At 38.0% G+C, this 20567-nt stretch overlaps 2 protein-coding genes and 1 long non-coding RNA gene across 4 annotated transcripts; all 3 read right to left on the reverse strand.

The window, feature by feature from the left end:
* Nucleotides 1–6226: 6226 nt before the first annotated feature.
* LOC114729041 (uncharacterized) lies at nt 6227–6768 on the reverse strand. Its single transcript, XR_003738705.1, has 2 exons — nt 6721–6768; nt 6227–6614 (listed from the first exon to the last, which is right to left on the reverse strand). It is a non-coding gene; the product is annotated as an uncharacterized LOC114729041 (long non-coding RNA).
* Nucleotides 6769–9076: 2308 nt separating this feature from the next.
* Nucleotides 9077–11438, reverse strand: LOC114729044 (F-box protein FBW2). 2 transcript variants are annotated; one of them, XM_028915988.1, is made up of 3 exons: nt 11225–11438; nt 10128–10440; nt 9077–9892 (listed from the first exon to the last, which is right to left on the reverse strand). In XM_028915988.1, the coding sequence occupies exons 2-3, from the start codon at nt 10433–10435 to the stop codon at nt 9235–9237; spliced, it is 966 nt and encodes a 321-aa protein (XP_028771821.1). In that variant the 5' UTR covers nt 10436–10440; nt 11225–11438; the 3' UTR covers nt 9077–9234. The 2 variants fall into 2 exon arrangements, with proteins under 2 accessions (XP_028771821.1, XP_028771820.1); XM_028915987.1 differs by having other exon boundaries at nt 10128–10531.
* Nucleotides 11439–14083: 2645 nt separating this feature from the next.
* LOC114729043 (serine/threonine-protein phosphatase 2A activator) lies at nt 14084–16880 on the reverse strand. The gene is made up of 2 exons (XM_028915986.1): nt 15727–16880; nt 14084–14603 (listed from the first exon to the last, which is right to left on the reverse strand). Exons 1-2 carry the CDS (start codon nt 16878–16880, stop codon nt 14597–14599), a joined length of 1161 nt encoding a protein of 386 aa, XP_028771819.1. The 3' UTR covers nt 14084–14596.
* Nucleotides 16881–20567: the final 3687 nt, after the last annotated feature.

Here is a 20567-nt window from a genome sequence, read left to right on the forward strand (position 1 = left end):
TGTAGTTCTAGTTGATGCTGCTATAATGGTACCTGCTGACAGGATCTGCAAAAGAGAGAGGCAGTGGGAGGTACCTGGAGAAAAATGAGATGGGAAAGGGAAGGATTTTATAAGAAGGGTTCTGGCCTGAAGAGCTCTGAGGGTTCCCGGGTGGGTTGGGTGATAGTGTTGGGCAGCAAAGACGACGAGGCGGAGTTGGAGTTGGTGGGCAGAGAAAGGGCATTTTAGTCAGCTCAACAAGGTAAACACGTCACGTGTAGTTTAATTTCCGAGAAGGCGAACAAGTCAACTTGCTTTATTTGTTTGCCCCGGACTGTCCTCAGTCCTCACCTACCAAATGCTAGTCCCCTCAATTCGCAGGGACGGCTCCGCCCATTTTTCCTTCGCGTTTTTGCTAATAATTTCTTTTAACTATTTTTACTTATTTTTTCTATCTTTAATATAAGACTTATTTAATTAATTTAATTAGATTAAAAAAATTAAATAAGTTAGTTAATTATAAAAAATGATACATTTTTTTTAAAAATATCATAATCATCTTTTTTAATACCCCTCTCTCTTTTCTATTTGATCGTGATTGAGGGACTATCTATAGGGGTAACTTAGAGAAAATTGATAAATATGATAAATAGAGCTTATATTTAGAACTAAAACTAACTCAAAAATTGAGTCTTATATTAAGAACCGAAAAAGTATTGTCGATTTAAATATAAAATTATCACAAATTCGTCGTTAACATCAATGTCGATATTAATATCATAGATGTTAGATAAAATATAACAAACCCTTTTGTAATACCGCTCAGGTTTTCAAATCTTGTAGCCATGTGTCCTTTTTTTATATTTTGCTTTAGATTTAGATGGAAAGCAATTCATGCTGAATTTCATTAGGAATATTTTTTCGATCAAAATTAAGAATATCATATCATGGTCAAGTTCAAGGATGGCAGCAAAACAACAGTTGATTGATAAAAATATAGCAAATTAGATAACATTTTTACAAACCTTAAACAATTGCTAACAGCTTGGCCAAAAACATGAATACATGATTGCTAACAGATTAGTTTAATAATATCGAGCCCTGCCAAGTCTTACACAGAAAAATTTTCTTGGAAGGTTTCCTTAACGCAAGCTGCAACAACTCTACATTAAAAAAAAAAAAAAACAACAAGTGTTGGTTTAAGTGAAAGGAACTTAGATAATTTAAAACATCATGTCCTGGATTCAATTTTTGAATCTGTATGTATGGAACAAATACTGTGGAAAGAGTTACCGTACGACTTGATAGTACTCTGAGATATTAGTTTCTCATCATTTAGGTAAGAGGATACTCTTGACAACTAAAAAAAACTCTTCATTAACAGATATAAGGGGAGCACAAGGAGTTTTGTCAGTGACAGTTTTCAATAGGCTAGTCTCGTCTTCAGTACGTTGATAAAAAGCCTCAGAATCTCTTTAAAATCATTTCAATTTAAAAAATTACTAATTTTATTTTCAAAAAATTGTTATTTTTCAAAAAATTGACAATCGCGCCATTAATAATAAATGGATAATACAGTAACACTGCTCACTCGTTATGATATACTCATATTGTTCATTTTAAAATTTTCATAAGATTATACAGAGTTGTTTCTCTCTTTAAAATACAGAGCGAGGTGTTCTGCGAATTTGAATATAAAAATACGCTTATGTATTTACACGAATAAATTGAAAATAATAACAGATTTAGTTTTTTTTTGTGAGGTGATAGATTTAATTCTTGAACACACGAGAATAAAGGATAAATATTAGACTTTGCTGTTTTTCTTCTGCAAAATGATCCAAAAATAACATTGGAATTTCAAAAATAACGATGCTAACATGTCAGGATCTTTATAGGAAGGATAGGTAGCATTACCTTTTGACATTTTGAAATTCCAGTGATATTTTTGACGTTATCTTTCTTTTCTTTTTTTGTGCCGGCAATATTAGATTTTGTTGTGACAACAAAATTAATAGCCAGAATAAAATTGTTGTATTTGTAATTTATGTTAATAGATAACATATATCCGAAAATAAAAATATTTCCCATTTAGTATGATTAATATTACCTCTAATCTTAATTATAAAACCTTATTTATAATATATAAATAAAATTTTATAATTAGAGGCCAAGTATCAGTTTTGCTAAAAAAACGCATCATATCAGAGTTTTTTTTTTTTAAATAAAAAAGGAGCGAACCGAGTAGCATCAGATTTTTGTTTTTATCGTGTGGCAGGTGGCACCCATGCAGCGAGAGCGAGGTGACTCACCTGCTGCTTCGTCACGGACGATCGAGTTGGCTACAACAGATCCCAGCTAAGCTTCATTCTACTTTTATTTCTGTTTTTGGCCGTGATTTTGTTTCTCCCGATGTTAAGAGTCCGATTTCTGTCTATGCTGTAAGGGGTATTTGGAATAGTATTCAAAAATTGATTTTATAAAATTCAAGATAAATTTCTTAGATCAGTTTTATGTTATCTTTTATGAAACCAATTACCTTTATAATAAGTTTGGAATAATTTATAAGTAATTTTTTAATTATAATTTACAAAATATAAAATGAGTTTTGTTTTGGTAACGGAAGACCTTGGGTGATAAATAACTTTTGATTACTTCATCAAGATAAAATGTGATCATTAGGTTGCTGATTTTTTTTTAATAATAATAAACAAGTCAGTCATATTTAATGACATAAATTAAATATAGAAATTATAAAATCTGCGACTAATGATATTTTTAAGTAAATATAAACAAATGTTTTAAGATAATATAATATAATTAATATTCTATTTAGAGATGCTTTAACTGCGTCTGCAGGGAGAAGGTTGCTGTCTTGTTGTTGATGGTTTCTGTGGTGATCAGTCTGTATTCCATCAGATCTGTAGTTATTTTCTTCTTTTTGAAGGGCGGGAGATTTCTTCCCATGGCTTCCCATGTGCTGAGATTTTTTTATCGGCCAAGAGGAATGCCTTTCAATTAATTTTGGTCACGATGACGCATCAAATGAAAATAACTTCATTTTTCACGTAACCTCAATCAATTTTAAACCGTCCCGGGGCTTGTTTGAAACTCTATTAAATACTGATTTCTAAACAAGTTTACGTAAGCTGAGATAAAATTTTCTTTACATACTTATCTTATATTTCGTAAATCATGTTAAAATAATTATTTATAAATCACTTCAAACAAGCCCTTAGTGTCATAATGCTCCCTAAACTAATTCATTTAATTTTAACTTATTTAGTCTAATCTATTTATTTAACTTATAAATTCATATCTAATATTGTGTATAAGTATTTTAAGAATATTATGTAACACTTACCATGATTAACTAATTTATTTCATTTATTTAATCTAATCTAGATTGATTAAATATCTCTTATATTAATAATGAGAGGAGGTATGAAAGATTAACTTCGCAAGTGGCAAGGGATTCGTGCGAGTATCTTCTTTGGAATTTCCAATCAATCCCCAACTCAAAATTCAAAAGGCTAATTATTTTGTTTTGTTTGCTGTTTGTTAGAAATAATAATTAATATAATTTTTCATCTCTCAAATTTACTCTCATTTTGATCATAACTACTCAAGTTTCAAATAATAAGTTTTGATCTACCATAAAGTAAAATTGTGCAAATTTTTATTATATCATGTAAACCAATGTTTTAAATGAAAAAAAAATCCTTAACAGATCATAACTAAAATAAAAATAAATTTAAGAGACAAAAAAATTATAGTAAGCTTAGAAAAATAATGAATGGTCTGTGTGAATTCGCATAAATTTTAATACTCCTCCGGTCCTAATTATAAGACCCAATTGACTTATTTGAGGAGATTAAGGAAGTAAGTTAAGTTGGTTATTTATAATAAATAAGTGTTGTTATTCCTAAAATATCTTTGCTAATCAAGTATATTGGCTAAAACTATCATTATTAGAAGGATTATCTTGGAAAAAATGCATAAATATAAGAGAGAAAATGGATTGAGTCTTATAATTAGGACCAAATAAAAAGTCAAATTGGATCTTATAATAAGGACCGGAGGAGTAATTTATATGGTCACGAATCACGAATGATACTTGTGAATGACGAATCGCTCACCTTCCATGCGCTAAAAATTTGAACATGCTCGGGGAATAGACGGACAATGTATAAACAAAATATGACAATATATGGAAGTAATTGTTCAAAAGAGAAGAGAAGGACCTTACAAAGAACGAGAATCTCTAAAAATCAAAGCAAGTAATAGACACATGTAGTTGGGAAAAAACACGTGGCTAGAGTTTTGCAGCACCGAGTGTGAAGTGAGAGTTAAGAAACCCCCCCCCCCCTCGCGGGTGGATAAAGGTCTGATCTGCACAGAGGGCGATTGGCGGGACACGCAGTTCCTTATTCTTTGTCCTCATATTTTATTTGAAGCGTTCTTCCAGTGTAATTGCAACTGCAATATCTATGGGCAACATGTGCTGAGTTAATCATCCGATATCCAATAATTCCAATTCAGTCACTCCCGATAGGGCTCTCTGAAAGATGAATATTTTGCTCCGTAAAATATCTTGACATGCAGCCCGCTGCGGCGAGGAATAAAGAAGACATTATAAGACGAAATTAAAAAGGCAAAGTAATAATTAAATCTAATTTTAATATTTGTAACTGCATGCTTACCATGTATGAACGCGCTTTCTTTTGGTTAAAAAATGCTCAATACGGTGCGCGTGTATGATGCGAGGAATGGTATCAATTATGATGGGATTTGAGTAGAATTAAAAATTCAGCGAGGTCTGTGTTTGACTCCGGCGGTGGGGGAAAAGAGAGGAGGGCCTGGGTGTTGGAGGGGGTTGACACGTGCAACAAAAGGAAGATCATAATGACTCCGAATGACTGAAATACCCCTTCTCTCACGAGTCCGAGTCATCCTCGTCCTCGTCCACCTACCCCCGTCCCACCACTCCTAACAAACCCTGTTTGAATTCCGTTTACCTACCAAACCCCGCGATCAGCCGAGTGTGGCCCTATTCTCCGTTAACTCGACGTCTCAACTCGGCCTCACCTACCCAGCCCCATGGCACATGTAACTTGTGGGCTGTGAGTATTCCACAAACTCCGCTGCCGCAAAACTCGCAGACTTCACTTTAGCAACACAGTTGAAGTTGCTTTCACGACATCAGAAACAAAGCGTAGCCAAAGTCCGCATGGTTTTTTCTGGTTGTCAGGTTCAGACGAATTTTAAAAGCAGTGGGTAGGTTTGGCATGACTCGTACGTGCCAAGACTTGAGAATGCAGAGTAACGCCACCTAATCTGAATTAACTAACGTCAGCATTTGAAGCCCTCTCCTCAAACCCAATGTTTTTATTCCACCCAAGACTTTCCGAGCTCCTCTTTTATGATATAAGCTTTTGGTGCTCCCATCCTCTTCGGGCATACTTATCTCTTCAACTTATGCCACTGTTTCTGTTTTTCTCCCTTACTTACGGGTCTGCCTAACTACCTATTCTCAGGAGTCAGGACTTTAATTGCACGTCTGCATCCATTTTTCTTGTCTGAATATTTTAAGGCCGTTCAATGCTTCGAGCTTTGGCCTTTTTTATTAAAACAATCTGTCCGATGAGGAGCTGTATATCAAGCCGCGTGTACAGCGTTTTGTATTTAGTATGGCTTCGCCTCGTCAATATTTGAACTCGGGTCTTTTGTCACTGCCTCGGCAGAATCCAGATGTCCTTCTCCAGGAGTGACGATACTGCACATGAACTGAAAATGACCAGTTATTTGACTAACATTTTTTGTCACTGAAAACCCTCGTCGCATACAAAACTGGACCCGATCACGGAGACAAGACCGGATGTTTTCGCCTCTTTATCTCGGCCATCCCTGTATATTGTAATCAGGATGATAAATATTTATAAGCACGTTTGACAAAATTTCTCTTATGTTTAGGTCTTTGATTGAAAAAGTATTTATAAACCGTTCTAAACATAACCTTAACTTGTTATGAATTTGAGATGGGAAAATGAAGCCCAAATTGGCGATCAACCCAGATTCAGATAGAACAGAAAGGATCCTCTCCCTTTCCCCTTCATATGGAATATTTCATCTGTCTTCAAAGTGTCTGGTTTGATCTGATAGTAGAATACCGACGCAACATTTAGTGGGTCATTCAACAATATTTACTAACTTGATCTGATACACTAACGTTGCACTTCTATCCTTCTTTGTCGAAATACCTTAAGAAAAGAAAGTTGCCAGGCTTTTAACAAGGAACTCACAAAAGCAATTGACGACAACCTTGTTATAAAATGATTGAAAAATATACAAGGAAGAGTAATGAAGAAGACAATGGATTGCGTTGTTTTTTCCCGCTCTCAATTTGTGAATTGCGATGACCTCAATAAGTATATGTATACACATTCTGCACGTTTCTGGGTTGCAATCATCCCAATCTCCTCCACGTGATGAGCACTGACCCCTCAACAGAAACAAAGTCCCTTCCTATACTGCATTCTGATCCTCTTCGTGCAGCGACCCCTCCATAGAAAATAAAAGTTAGCGCATCTGACGCGTAATTTTTGCAAAATTGAGGGGAGCAACAGAGCAATTACCTATAAATATGGAAAGAAATTATTGTGATGCAAAATTTTCTGCAGAGGGATGGGGAGGGGTATTGGTATTTCTATGATTACTGTAAGCAGAAAATAAAACACTCACACATTACTGCCCTAATGGACACTAGTGGAGTCATAATAATGACAAAAACACTAACACCCAGAATAAAGTGTCATGCGGCGAAAGTAGGGATCATCTTGTACATAAATGTCTTGAATTTTAATTGTCATCTAACGTCATGGATGTGACGCGTGTTTTCTCTTTGATCGGCTTTTTATTACTTTGGGCCAAAAGGAAAAATTCAAGGCCAGCTAATTCAAGTCCGTATTTGGATTGCCCCCCCGGAAAAAATAAATGCATCTGTGTGTGTGTGGGTGTGCGCGGAAACTCAAGCCCCAAACAACGTAGTATTGATAATCATTTGGCATACAAGTTGGAGAGGAAAGCGAAGAATCTCGCAAACAGATCAGCAATGTATTCATAAATGTCGCTGTAAAACTGGGTCCTGAAAGCATTTGTTTCGTGGCTTCTCAAAAGAAGAGCCTCCGAGTAATTTTTATTTTGGGGGCAAATCTGAGCAACCAGAAGCAATGGGTTGTGTGTGTGTTGTGAATGGCAGAAACGAGCGGGGGTGAAGGGTAAATGCGTAAAAAGGGGCAGGTAGCGGGAGCAGGACCACAAGTTGGTGCATTATTATGGAGAAGGGGCAGAGGACAAGTTTGTATATATTCCTGCACCTCAAATCTGTTCACAGGAAGCAGACACCACCATATGCATGAAACAGAGATTAAGAGACGATTCTGCTGGCCGGTGGTCCTCTGCTCTTCGCTTCACTTTCCAAATTCCAAACCCCTCTCAGTTCCACATCACAACAAGCATTTTTCAACAAATTTGGCTTGCCTTAATTCCATTTGTCTATCTTCATAAAGCATTCGGTCACGCTACAATCCAGAAGTTGAAGTCGCTGATCATGAACTGTGGTTTTCAAACAATTTTTAAACCAAGGAAGGAACACGTGCCCCGCCAATTTTAATTTTAATGCCATTAACTGAGCTCTTCCAAGAGAATGGTCGGACACAAGTTTCAACGGACGGGTTCAAACCGTGACAGGCTGCAAGATCCAAAAACACTGATCACATGTAATCATGTGACTGCTAACTATAGTACACTCAGAACGTTAACCCTCGGGTGAAACGCTGGATACTTACATCAGAAATGAACATGAACAAACATCCACCAAACACATTCCTGGGAACATCAAAACCCGGCATGAATCTTGCTCATTCTCTGCCTCTCGATCTTGTCAAACCACACTTGGCGGCAAGACGAGGGCTAACAAAACCCTGAGGAGATTTTGTGCTCCGCGCCATCCGATTCATTATCATTTCTGATGATTTCCTGTTACAGTTCTAAATTCTAATCAGCAACAGCACGGGAATATGAGCAGAAGTTCGTTCGGTAACTTTTTGCACCTTTCAAGGCATCAAAGGCTGTCGTCATGAGAGTTTGTCAGAAACTAGGATGATTCCCTTTTCCTGAGATTATTTGGACTTTGGAGTTCAACTGTGAATGGGACTTTGTCTTTCTCCTTCCGAAAAAAAGTTTTTTGGTTGATGCTTCTTTGCCTATTGGTCCTTTCAGTGTTTCTTTCGAATTTTAAAATCGTCTGTATTTATTCAATAATGAATCCGGAGGGCCCAGGGAATAAAGTACGGCGACTGAAAATTATTACTCCTACTACACATACTGGTCAGTTTTACGGTACCATCCGAAGTAGAAAACAGGAACCTTTTCACCAGAGCGCCCAATTATCAGTAAAAATGAAAAAAGCAAGGCACGCAGGGCCAGCGGTGTATATCGCTCCTGAACACCTCGTTCTTTTATTCGATGAGAAATCCTTCTTTCTTCAATAAGTGGGGATTATTTGCAGAGCATCATGTTATGCAACCTCGACCGTTGAGGAGCTATTGACTGATTCAGTGGCATCGAACAAGACTGAGGAGCTAGGAGATAGTATTCATTTTTAATCATTCACGGGCCTACTTTGGAAAGAAAGTCGTGGGTTAAATTAGCCGGAAAATGACTAAACCTAATCCCAAATTCGTCAACCAGCTGCTTGCCCTTTTGATCAAATAAAAACAAGTTGATATTTATGTTCCCTGAAAGAGATAACCCCACGTATCTTTCGAGATGAGTAGATAATAGTACCAAGTGGGGTAGCCAGCCTCCCCAATTTCAAACCCAACAGTTTCTGTCTTTTGGATATTTTCAAGGTACCATAGCACGAGAAAAACCTATTCAAGTGCGGTATGAGGCACTAATTTTCACAGGCCAAAATATTCTTTCAGTGACTTCTATTCCGAGAATCATATCAATTTTAGAGCTTTCTTTTCCTTGTTTGCCAGGCAAATGCTAGATGCATTTTAGTTACGCTTGCAAAGAACGAAATACAAAGTCATGATAGGGAAGAAGGAAATTTTAAGTAGGGGGAAAAGAAAACTTGCTTCGTTTCCAAGGCAATACATATTGATGAAGCACAGAAAGAGTCAAGAAAAGAAGCAGCATTAGTCATAGTAAGTAGGAGGGCGTGCAATTTACGAGAGATAGAAATACAGGCTAAGGAGATGGCGGCCAATACATTCTTGCATCATCAATTCCTTCATAGAACCTTAACTCCAGCTCCTCCAGCCTTCCTTCATCGTCCCACATCCCATCATAACTCTCACTTTCATCATCATCATAGTCACCCACATCACCAGCAACAAACTCCCAGGACAGATACTCAGAAGTATCCGAGAAATCGGAGCAATCATCCCAGCCTTCCCTCTCATAGTAGCCTAGAACAAGAGGCCCCAGGACCTTCAGTTTTGGAAAATTCTGCTTCAGGAACATGTTATCGAGTTTGACTCCCCAACACCCCCTCAGATCCAGAAATTCAAGATTAGGACACACTGAGAGTATTCGAAGGACGCCCTCTGTGCTGATGAGATGATAAGCCATTTCCAGATGCTTGAGCTTAGGCATGGTGGCGGCAATTGCAAAGGCTTCTTCGTCTTGGAAGGGCTTTCCTGCTGTATCCAAAGGATGCATGTTGCGACACAACCCTTGCAGCAATTTGCAGTTCTTGCCAATTATCTCCAGAGCATAAGCACCAATTTTAATGCAATAGCTCACATCTAAGAAAGATATCATACAAAGCCTTCCAGCAATATCTTCAACTATGGAATCACTCATATTACTCCTCGGCACTCGCAAAGTCTGGAGCGACCGAGCACTTGCAAAAACAATCATTTAAAAAAACAACTAATAAGAAGGATCTGCTAACTGGACAGCGACACTAATCCATCTACTACGACATCAATTTTAAGTCCTTCTACTCCAAGAGATGTGATATAATATACCGAGAAGGATAATATCAGTATAAGCGAATAAAGACTGTAGTCAACGGCAAAATAAGAGAAAGCACATAAAGTAACGACATTGAAATTAGGAATCATAATATGTCTTACTTTTGAGCTAGGAAAGTGAAAATGGAATGGGTTTGGAGGCCAGAAACAGAGAGCTTGCGGAGAGATCCAGAACTTCTCGTGATGAGCAGTCGAAGCATGCGGTCGATTTGGTGAGGCTGGCAACGGCTGCTCCACTCCTCAATGTCAATCTCCTGCCAGCAGTAAGGTCCAGCGACAGCTTTAGCCCACGACTTACAGACCCTGGGGATTACCGTCATTTTCTCCAGCAGTGACAGATTGCTGAAGATTAAACCCAGTGCGTCCGGAATCAACTCATCCCAACTTCGAAACTCAGAAACTACTTCCATCCAATCTGCCCCTTACAGCAAAGAAAGTTATGCCTTGTTAGATTTCTGATTCAGTTTCCAAGGACTTGTCCGCATTAACAAGAAACGGAACGACTCCTGCCAAACAAGAAACACCATATAGGCATATGGCAAATGAAAATATGAAATGAGCATACGGATACACAAATGCATTCAAAGATCTGTCAAAGGGAAGCAATTGATTTGCTCAAATGTGTGACCTCAATAACCGGTAAAAGAAAGTGACTTCTTGGGAGGGTTAGAAAAGATTGAAAGTTGGGAGAGAGGGAAGGGGAATTTTTTTTTTTTTTTTTGTAGAGCCCGAAATAGGCTGGCAGATAGAAGGCGAATAAAGATTCGCAGCTTTGCGCATTTATCCCCCATAAGTAATTAGCAATAAGACGGAAGTACTTCTTTCCAATAAAATAAGAAATCTTCATATTAACTAGAACATTGGAGTGCCAGAAACTTTTGCCCCCTTTGTCATCAGAGCAACAGTATACGATCCAAGTCATTGGCCAACAGATCGAAAACCCCAGTAAATTGCTCACAGTAGTTGGTGTAGAGGGGGAAATTAAACTTCTTTCAGAGCCGCAACGAGTGAAACCAAATCGTGCAAGAAAAACCAAACAAAAGACGTACGATTTCTCAGATTTGAAGTCCCTGCTTTCTCTCTGGACTCATTTTCAGAGTATGAAAGTACCAAAGAACAGGGAAGGAAGAAACCCGGAAAGCAAAAGAAAATACAAATCACATGCGCCAAAGAGAAAAAAGAAAGTGAGGGGTGTTTACCAGGCGTAATGTATGGCAAGCGAGAAAGCTCTTCTAGAATCTGAATTGCACAGAATAGGCGACATCCGGCACATGCGCCGGGAAAAAGAGAGGGAGAAGAAGATAAGAGGGAAGGGGAAAAAGACTAAAAAACAAGAGCCATCCACCCAACTACCCAAAGCTTGAATGCAACCACCAGGAACCAAAGGAGAGTAAAGACACACAGTGGCAGACCCAAAATACGTGTAGAGTAGACACAGATAAAAGCAAAAATTTAAAAAAAAAAAAAAAAGAAATTACGAGTTGGAGGAGCAGAGAGACGCTTTGTATTTGAGCCCAAAAAGATTTTGTTCGTAATGGGAAATGAAATGACAGCGGAACCAGAAAAGATCCAAGTTTTACTGCAACACTCAAAAACTGTCAAAACTTCATACACAAAAGATTGACAGGGCCAAAAACAGACAAAAAAGAAAACATTAATTAACTATTAATTAATAGAATTACAGTCATAAAATTTATCTGTAGAAAGTTGAATTTAGAAGATGCAAGGTACAGACTGGTCATGAAAAAGGAACGGAGATGTCAATAATGACGTGGGCATAGGTAAATTCCAAGCAGGCATGCGTTGTAAAACTGCAGACAGTAAATAGGGGAAGAAAACTGAGAAAGAGAAGTGGGAAAAGGGTTCGATGAAGGGCAACACCGACACGAGTCGGTAACTCAAAGGAAGAGCCATAAGGTGATTCCCACTCGGCGGCGATGCGTGTAGAGTAGAGCAGTACATCGTTCTGGACCTTGGATACTGTGCGAACGCAAAGAGAAGTAACACTGTAATTTGAAAGAGCTTATAAATTGTTTATAAATTGTTTTTCAATAGTAATTTATAAAATATGAAATAAATGTACGAAAAAAATTTTATTTCGATTTACGTAAAACATATTTATGGAGATTTTTATCGTTTATGGCCACTACTCAATAAGTAAATAATTAGTAACAATCCCATGAGATGTAAAAAGACCTAATTTTTCTATTATGATAAACAATGTGATTTATTAGCCTACTCAATTAATTTTCGACTTATGAAATATTTAGATGAAAACTAAACTATAGTTTTAAAAGTGATTTTATGACATCTATAAAAAAAAATAATTTTATGACATACGAAATAAATATATAGAATAATTTCTCTTTATTTACAAGAAAATATTTTTGACAACGGCCAAACACCTCTTTGATCACACCATTTGAGGGAGAGGGTGAGGGTATATGTGGCTGCAAAGCACGGAACGAGCAGCTGGGCGCGAAACACCAGTGGCATTTGCCGGTGGATCTGCGTTAGGTTAGAAGAAGAGCTGGGGGCCTAAAGGCTTGTTTTGTATTTCTATACCCATTGAAATCGGCGTTGTATTTCGGCCAATGAAATCGGATATGGCCTCTGATCGAATTAGGCCCCAGATGCCATAGCCTTGTCAAGCTGATGCCTGAGCCTCCGTTTTCCAATATCACACACCCATTGTGGACTCGCCCATTTTTTCCCTCCGCCAAATAGTTTTCGCTACCCTCCTGACCCCATTTATCAGTTCGCAGAATATTACCCCTTCCGTTTCTTATTATAAGAGACAAATAACTAAATTACGTTGATAAAAAAACAGTTAAAATTAGTTGAGGACAGTTAATGTGTAAAAATATATTTTTTTTCTAACAATACCCTCATTAATAAGGAGAGAGAGTATGAGAGAAAACAATTAAATTATTAAAAGAAAGAGAAGTGGGAGAGAGAGAGAGTATGGGTTGGAGACAAAATAAATAGAGGTAAAATAGAAAATTAATACAAAAAACTAGAGACAACTTTTAAGTGTCTCTTATATATAGGAACATGCCATAAGCATCAAATGTCTCTTATAATAAAAAACAGAAGGAGTACTATTTTATATCTCTATATAGTATTTCATCTGTTTTATTAGAAACGTCAGAATATCTCCTAAAATTGACAGTATCCTTGCTTTATTAACTCAATTATACAAATGTTTGGTTATGATTGTTAATATTCGTGTTTCAAAATATATAATGAATATCTTTGTCTTTCCTAAATTCTAATAATTAATATACAATTTTCAAAATTCCCAATCTCCGTGTCTAAAAATGTAAATAAAACACGATTGTGAAATTGAAAGTTCACGTGCGATTTATGGCTATTAACATGTGATATAATCTTTTTAGTAGTTTATGTGTTGTTTGTACGTGTTTACAGCTTTTGAAAATAACAACTTCCGATTTTTGAACCTTCAACAGCAGTTAATTAACTCATTTTGATGATTTTTTAATGGTGTCCCAAATTCAGCATTGATTTACGTAAAAATATTGATCCCGAAATGAGAAATTAGGCTGAAAAGTTAAGAATGCAAAGACTCATATAACATACACAAGTCATCCAAATAGATTAAAATGGAGAAAAATTTTGTACCCCACATTATCGCCCAGTGAATTTGAAATATTTCAGGCCAGAGATACTCCTTCGCTGTCATTTACACACCATATTCAAACAAGAAAACGTACCTCAGCAAACTAGTATTTATAATTATAATATAAGCATACTTTACAGGCATATTCCCCTTAGTACCCTCGACTAAGGTGGAAAATTGGAACGATCCAGCCGCAAAACACCACCAAACCAATCGGCATAGAAAGCAAGCAAGTGATATGAATGGTGCAAGGTTTCATGAGAAGCATCGACGGACCCTTGTAGCTGGTTACTATATAGAAGAGCGCGCGCGTAAAAGCTCAACAACACCCCACTACTCACAGAACCACGAACGATGCAGCTTTTAGCCTCAAAATCCCCGCGACGCATGAGATTTGGTATTTAGTTATCTATAACAACTGCAAAACCAATAAAATTTCTATTGCGCTAACTTTGTTATTTGTTGTTACAACATTCTGTATTGATACGTAGTAATAACAATGTAGTACACTACTAATCCTTGGTTGTCCATTGCAAAGCGTGAAAAAGAAGTCCAAACCCCATTTGCAAGATGAACGGCCTAAAATATTAGTAGTTCACTAAATAACTCGTCAGAATATAACTGTTCATCGACAACAAGCATCACAGACACTCTTCTCTTGTGCATCAAACAAACAAACTCCATCTCATAATTATTTACCCCCACCAGTACAGGTTATCTAGAATAGCTAGATGCCAGGAAACCGGCACTCTGGTCATACGGGGCACATAGCATCTAGGGAATCAAAAAGAAAGTACGAGATGAATAACGAAAGCAGGCTTCTACGAATATAATCCCTTCTGCTTCTAATGCCCTTCCTAATTCATAAATTCGCTAAACCTGAATTTCGCCTTGATCCCACAGCTACAACCCAGTAAAGTGCATCCACGAACTACTCCCTGGCAAGAAAAATTGATAATGATAATATCAGAAACAAGAAACAGGCGCAGAAAAAGGTGAGAAAATAGGAATGTTAAGCTGTGCACACAAGACTTGACTCAAAGTCTTGACTGATGTATAGTTAGACGCCAAATCCAAGGAAGAGGGAAAATAAACACTGTGGCTAGTAAGCGGCGGGGCCCAAATATAAAAATTCCAGCGCTAGGTTCCAGGAAAGGCTTGATCAACATTCGACACTACATCGTCGATTCATTCCAAAATACAATCACACCATCCTCAAATTCCAAGGGAAACAAAAGAAGCTTTGAAAACAAAATAAAGAAAGGCACAGTCCCAGACTCCCAGTGTATCCGATCAGTTCTTTACTTGGTTGATAAGGTCTTCCACATGATAAACATGAAGGAAACAAAGCAGAGCCCGGGAGCCTAAGGATAGTAGCTTGATAAAGATCAGGTTTTCATGTATAAAATCCATAGGTGTCACGTAAGAGCCATCCTAGCTAAGCCTGCCCACACTCACACTTACCTTTCTGGACCTCCCTTCCAGTGCATGTTTGGTAACACAACGCAAAGTGGGAGGGAATGAGTATCATGGTAAAAAACGAGGCACCAATTGATTATCCATTGTTTATTATATTCCTATCATCATTATTTAACAGCGTCCATCCTTTATTATCACTTCTTCTTCTTCTTCCTCCCGAGAGATACCATATTCATTTCCGTTTACCTCCCTTTTATGTGGTTGGATTGACAATCAAAAGTCAACTAAGAGCGGAGGAAAAGCTAAAGTACTTCATCAAGATGTTACTTGATCAAATGGAACAAGTCACCGGGTTTGCTTTTAATATATGGATTAGACAAACTGACTCTGCATCAACTATTTCATAGTAACGATCTTGTTTGTTTCCTCATTTGTGATTAAGCTAAATTCATATACCTAGTGTCTAGTGGATGCTAACTCCAACAAAAACTGTACATTTAAGAGATCTCATCTCAACTTCCAGCAAATTCGTAATAAATATATTTCGGTAGCGATAATAATAGGCTGTGATGATAGAACTCCAACAAAATTGAGCCCATAAAAGCTACATAGAATTTTGAACCAAAAATATAAAGAACTTACCACTTGATAAGCCAGCCGAAAAGAAAATGCTGCATTATAGGGACCTTTTCCAAGACTTCTGCCTTGTACATCTTCAACAACCCACTATTTACTTTGCTCCAATTAGGCACCCCACTGATATCGTCCAACATTGGAGAGTGCTCCGCAAATAAACCCTTCTTCACCTTCTTTATGAAAGCTATGCACCCCAGGTAAAGATAATCATTCGAAAAATTATCCAGTATATCTTGGTTATGAATAGACTTGGGCTTCATATACTTGTGGTCGATCAACTGGGAAGCCCCGAATATGAAGGGCAGAAAATGGTAATCATCAAGACCCCAAACTCCATGGGATCCAGCAGGTTCCAAATTATAAACCAACTGCAATTTTCTCATCAATTCCAGATACCTCACGAAAACTCTGGCCACTACAGCATGGTAATCCTCCTCTTTGATTAGCCCCAATCTCGCAAGGCAATACAACCAGGCTGCAAAATTTGTTTCATGGCCAGTACCGTAATCGATTCGGCTAGAATTACCAAAACTATCGGTAAAATAAGGACCGATCTCGATGGTTGCCGATTGAAGTTGCTCCGGGAGAAAGCGAAGCATCAAGGAGTCACAGTTGCTCTCCAATCGGCTGTGCCAAGTTCTGTAGGCGATGTTACCATAACGGCCGGCTTGCTGGACGGGAGGGATTTCTTCGACCCATTGAGTTAGGGAATCAAGAACAGCGACGATGCAGTTGATAGTGTCAGATTGATGGCAGGGATCCGATATTTTGTGGCCGCGAATAGACTCGGAGAGAGCAACGACAAAGCCGAGGAAATTCTTGCCGGAATCGGAGTCCTGGAAGCGGCGAATATCATCCGGAGATTGAATTTTCTTAGATGGGATTTGAAAACAATAGGGAGGGGAAACGACGGGGACTTTCTGGGCTTGTGGAACTGGAGCCAGAATGATGGCACGCTGCGTGTTAGTGTCGGGAGGAATAGCAGGGGCCCTGATGGGTCGATAGGTGGGAGGAGGAGAACTCTCAGACCACGAGGGCGGCGGAGGCGGAAAGGTTGTGGGGCCGCCGCATTTGCAACAAGTGCCGGTAGAGACGGTGGATGTCGGAGAGGAGGGAGATTGAGGCGATTTTGGAGAGTGATGGTGATCGGGGGCTTCCATGTTGCTTGTAACGAAGGCAGCGCAGTGAAAGAGAGGAGGAAAGGGGTGAAAAATGGAAGATATCAAGGGGCACCGCCGTGCTCCCGCACCAAAAAAACCGTGGATATTACAATCCGACCCGAACACCCCCTTTAGCCATAGAATTGGTATAATGGGAAAATTACACTTAGATCCCACAGAAGACAATTAATTTCAAAAAAATCTCCAAAATCATTCTGAAATCTCCAGGGACCTATGTGTAATAAATTGTAATTATAAAATTACTTATTTACCCCTGTTAATTTTATTGCAGCAATTCAATTACAACTCAACAGTGGCTGTTGACAACCCAAGAAGAAGTGGTTGACAATCTCAACAGCGCTCCTAACAACTCACTCTGTGGGATGTCAGGGGCATTGTCGAGGTTGTTAACCACCTCTCTTCGGGTTGTCAACAGCCACCGTTGATGTTGTAAATGAATTACATTGAATTCAAATTAATGGGATAAATAGGTAATTTCATAATTATAATTAATTACACACAGTCCCTGGGGATTTAAGAATTATTTTGGAATTTTCAGAGACTTTTTTGAAATTAATTATCTTCTGTGAGACCTGAGTGTAATTTTTCCTAGTATAATAGCATATGAGTATTGGCAAAATATTAGTAAGGCGCTGGAGTATATGAGATGCAAGGGGTGAATTGAGGGGCGGATAAAATTTGAGGTACAGTTCAGATTTTTTTTAATGTTCCCTGAAGAATCCATGCTTAGGAGAAAAGTATAGGTATTTATATAATTACACGATATATGGGTCTTTTTTTTTTTTTTGCCAACAGATATATGGGTCTAATATCATGATTTATTAAAAGATTTTTGTCATCTTGGTGATCTTTGGCTCAGTTCCCCACAGCCTTTTTGCGACTTTACTCCTCATTAGTATTGAATGTTGTCCGGATAATTAAAATGAATGGACCTGAAATTGTGGAATTGAGGTTTCTCGGGTTATATAAAAGGGTGTTTGGATGAAAACCAAATCATAGTTTTAGAAGTGATTTTACAGTATACGAAATAAATATGTGGAGGAATTTATCTCGATTTTTTTTGGGTACAAAAGAGGGCCTAGCCCAAAAAGAAAAATTAACTCAAGATGGGACTAAATCCCAAACTGTCACGGTGTATAAATCCCTTCAGATCATCAGGGCACACATCAAAATAATCCGTGGTATTGATCCCTTTTTTTGCTAACCCATCAGCCACGGTATTTCTAGTCCTTGCCACGTAGCTCAGTTTGACTTCCCAGTTATATTGCAGCAAATTGCGGATCTGCCATACCATAAGACTATCAAAGTCTCTAGACTTTTTGTCTATCAGCATCTTCACTAAATCTTTTGCATCAGACTCAATAATGACCTGTCTGAATCCAAAATCCCAAGCTAAGTTCAAGGCTTTAAAAATAGCCCAGGTCTCCGCTTCTACCACACTACACTCACCGATCTGAGCTGAGAATCCCACAATCCATTTTCCAGTATGATCTCTGATCACTCCTCTACATCCTGCTCTCTTGGATCTTTTTGCTACTGCTCCATCGACGTTCACTTTCACCCAACCTTCTGGTGGGCAAGACCACATGTTAGGCTCTTCCTGTTCCTGCGTTAAACAGCCTCGCTGCTTTGAATCCTTCAGTGTGATAAAATTCCTCCAGGTATATCTAATCATGCTTGTTGGGTCTGTAGGCTTTAAAAAATTAGGATTAAAAATGTCTTCATTTCTCCACAACCATAATTTACATACTGTAACTCCCCATAACAGATCCCAATCAACATTTCCACCTTGGCTCAAATTTTCCTGCAAATTCAGAGCAATCTAGTCCTTTAGATCTTGGCTGAAGAATCTATGACGATGGGACTAGTCAATAAATTTATTCCATACGTATTGAGCATAAATACAGTCCCTCAATACATGCAAAGTAGTTTCAACTTCAGTACCACAGTAGTGGCAAAAAGAAGAGCACTGAGACCATTGACTTCGCCAGAGATTAGTAGGAAGCCTATCACGAAAAGCCCTCCATATGAAGACCCGTATCCTTTCTACTCCCTTCCATTTCCAAATTCAATTATAGATAGAGCTGTAAAGGCTGTTTGGATTTTCTTCAATTTGAAAGTAAGCACTTTTAAGATTAAAATTTCCAGATTTTGAATGTTTCCAGATGATAAAATCATCCCCCGCAGCCTGCAAAGGAGGTAGCAAACTTGTCAGTCTTCTTAATACTTCTGGTTTAACCACCGTAGCTAAAGCTTGCCAATTCCAAGTATTGTGATCTACCCAATCAGCAACCACGCTATCCTTTTCTACTAAAGATAGCTCTCTTAAGCACATGTCATTAATTTTTTTATCAGAAAACAACCAGAGGTCATTGAAAAACTGAATTGACTTCCCATTTCGGAGTTGCCAAATAGCTCCATTGTCTATCACATTTTTCTGCTGACAAATAAACTTCTACAACTGTGAGTCTCCTGGGAGAGCTGTAAGTAAATTAGTCTCATTTTTTAGCATATACTTTTTATTTAAAATTTCTGACCAGAGTCCTTTTTCTCCAATAATCAGTCTCCAAGCCAGCTTCGATCCATAAGCTGAGTTAACAGATGAGAGTCTCTTAAAACCAAGGCCATCATAAGACTTTGGCAGAGTAATATAATTCCATCCCATAGGGTGGTAGCCTTGTTTTTCTTGGTTGTGGCCCCATATGAAATTTCTTTGCAGCTTTTCCACTTCATCACAAATTTTCTTAGGCACCTGGGAAACTTGCATAGGGTAGAGTGGTATAGAGCTCATAACAGATTTTGCTAATGTGATTCTACCGGCTATAGACAAGCATTCAGCTTTCCAGTTAGCCAGTTTAGTTCTCACCCTGTCAACAATGTATTGGAATTTTTCAGTTGTCTTCCTAGTTCGGATAAGAGGAAAACCCAGATATTTCCCTATCTCAGTAGATGTTTTCATTTGAGTAATAACTCCTATCTTCTTTTTCTGATTCTGCTCAACTCTATGAGAGAAAAACATAGAAGATTTACTCCTATTCACATGTTCACCTGAAGCTTTAGAGAATAGATCGAGAATCTCCATCATACAAGCAGCCTGGGATTCAGCAGCAACCCCAAACAAAAGAAGGTCATCCGCAAACATAAGGTGGGAGACAACTGGTCCATTACTAGTGACATATATGGGTTTCCATGTGCCATCAATTACTGCATCACATATCATATGAGATAATTTGTCCATACATAACACAAAGAGGAGGGGGGATATAGGATCTCCTTGACGGAGACCTCTTTTTGGAGCAAAGTATTCAGTCTTAGACCCATTCCACAGGACATTATAGGTGGCAGAGGTCACACAGCTCATCACAAGATTTACAAAATTATCTTCCATTCCAGCCTCTTGCAAAACCTTCTTGAGGAATTCCCAGCTAAGCCTGTCAAAAGCTTTTTCCAAATCTATTTTCATTGCAACCAAACCTTTCTTCCCTCTAGCTTTATTCATGATATGGAGAATTTCTTGCCCAATTATAATGTTATCCTGAATATGCCTCCCTTTTATAAAGCTAGCTTGGAAAGGAGAAATCAAGTCATCCATCACCAACTTTAATCTTTGAGTTATAACCTTTGTAATACATTTATAATGGACTGAGCATAGAGAGATTGGTCTAA

The sequence above is a fragment of the Neltuma alba genome, unplaced genomic scaffold (assembly GCF_004799145.2).
Source record: "Neltuma alba isolate B1F8T4 unplaced genomic scaffold, ASM479914v2 tig00012600_pilon, whole genome shotgun sequence".
NCBI classification, from domain to species: domain Eukaryota; kingdom Viridiplantae; phylum Streptophyta; class Magnoliopsida; order Fabales; family Fabaceae; genus Neltuma; species Neltuma alba.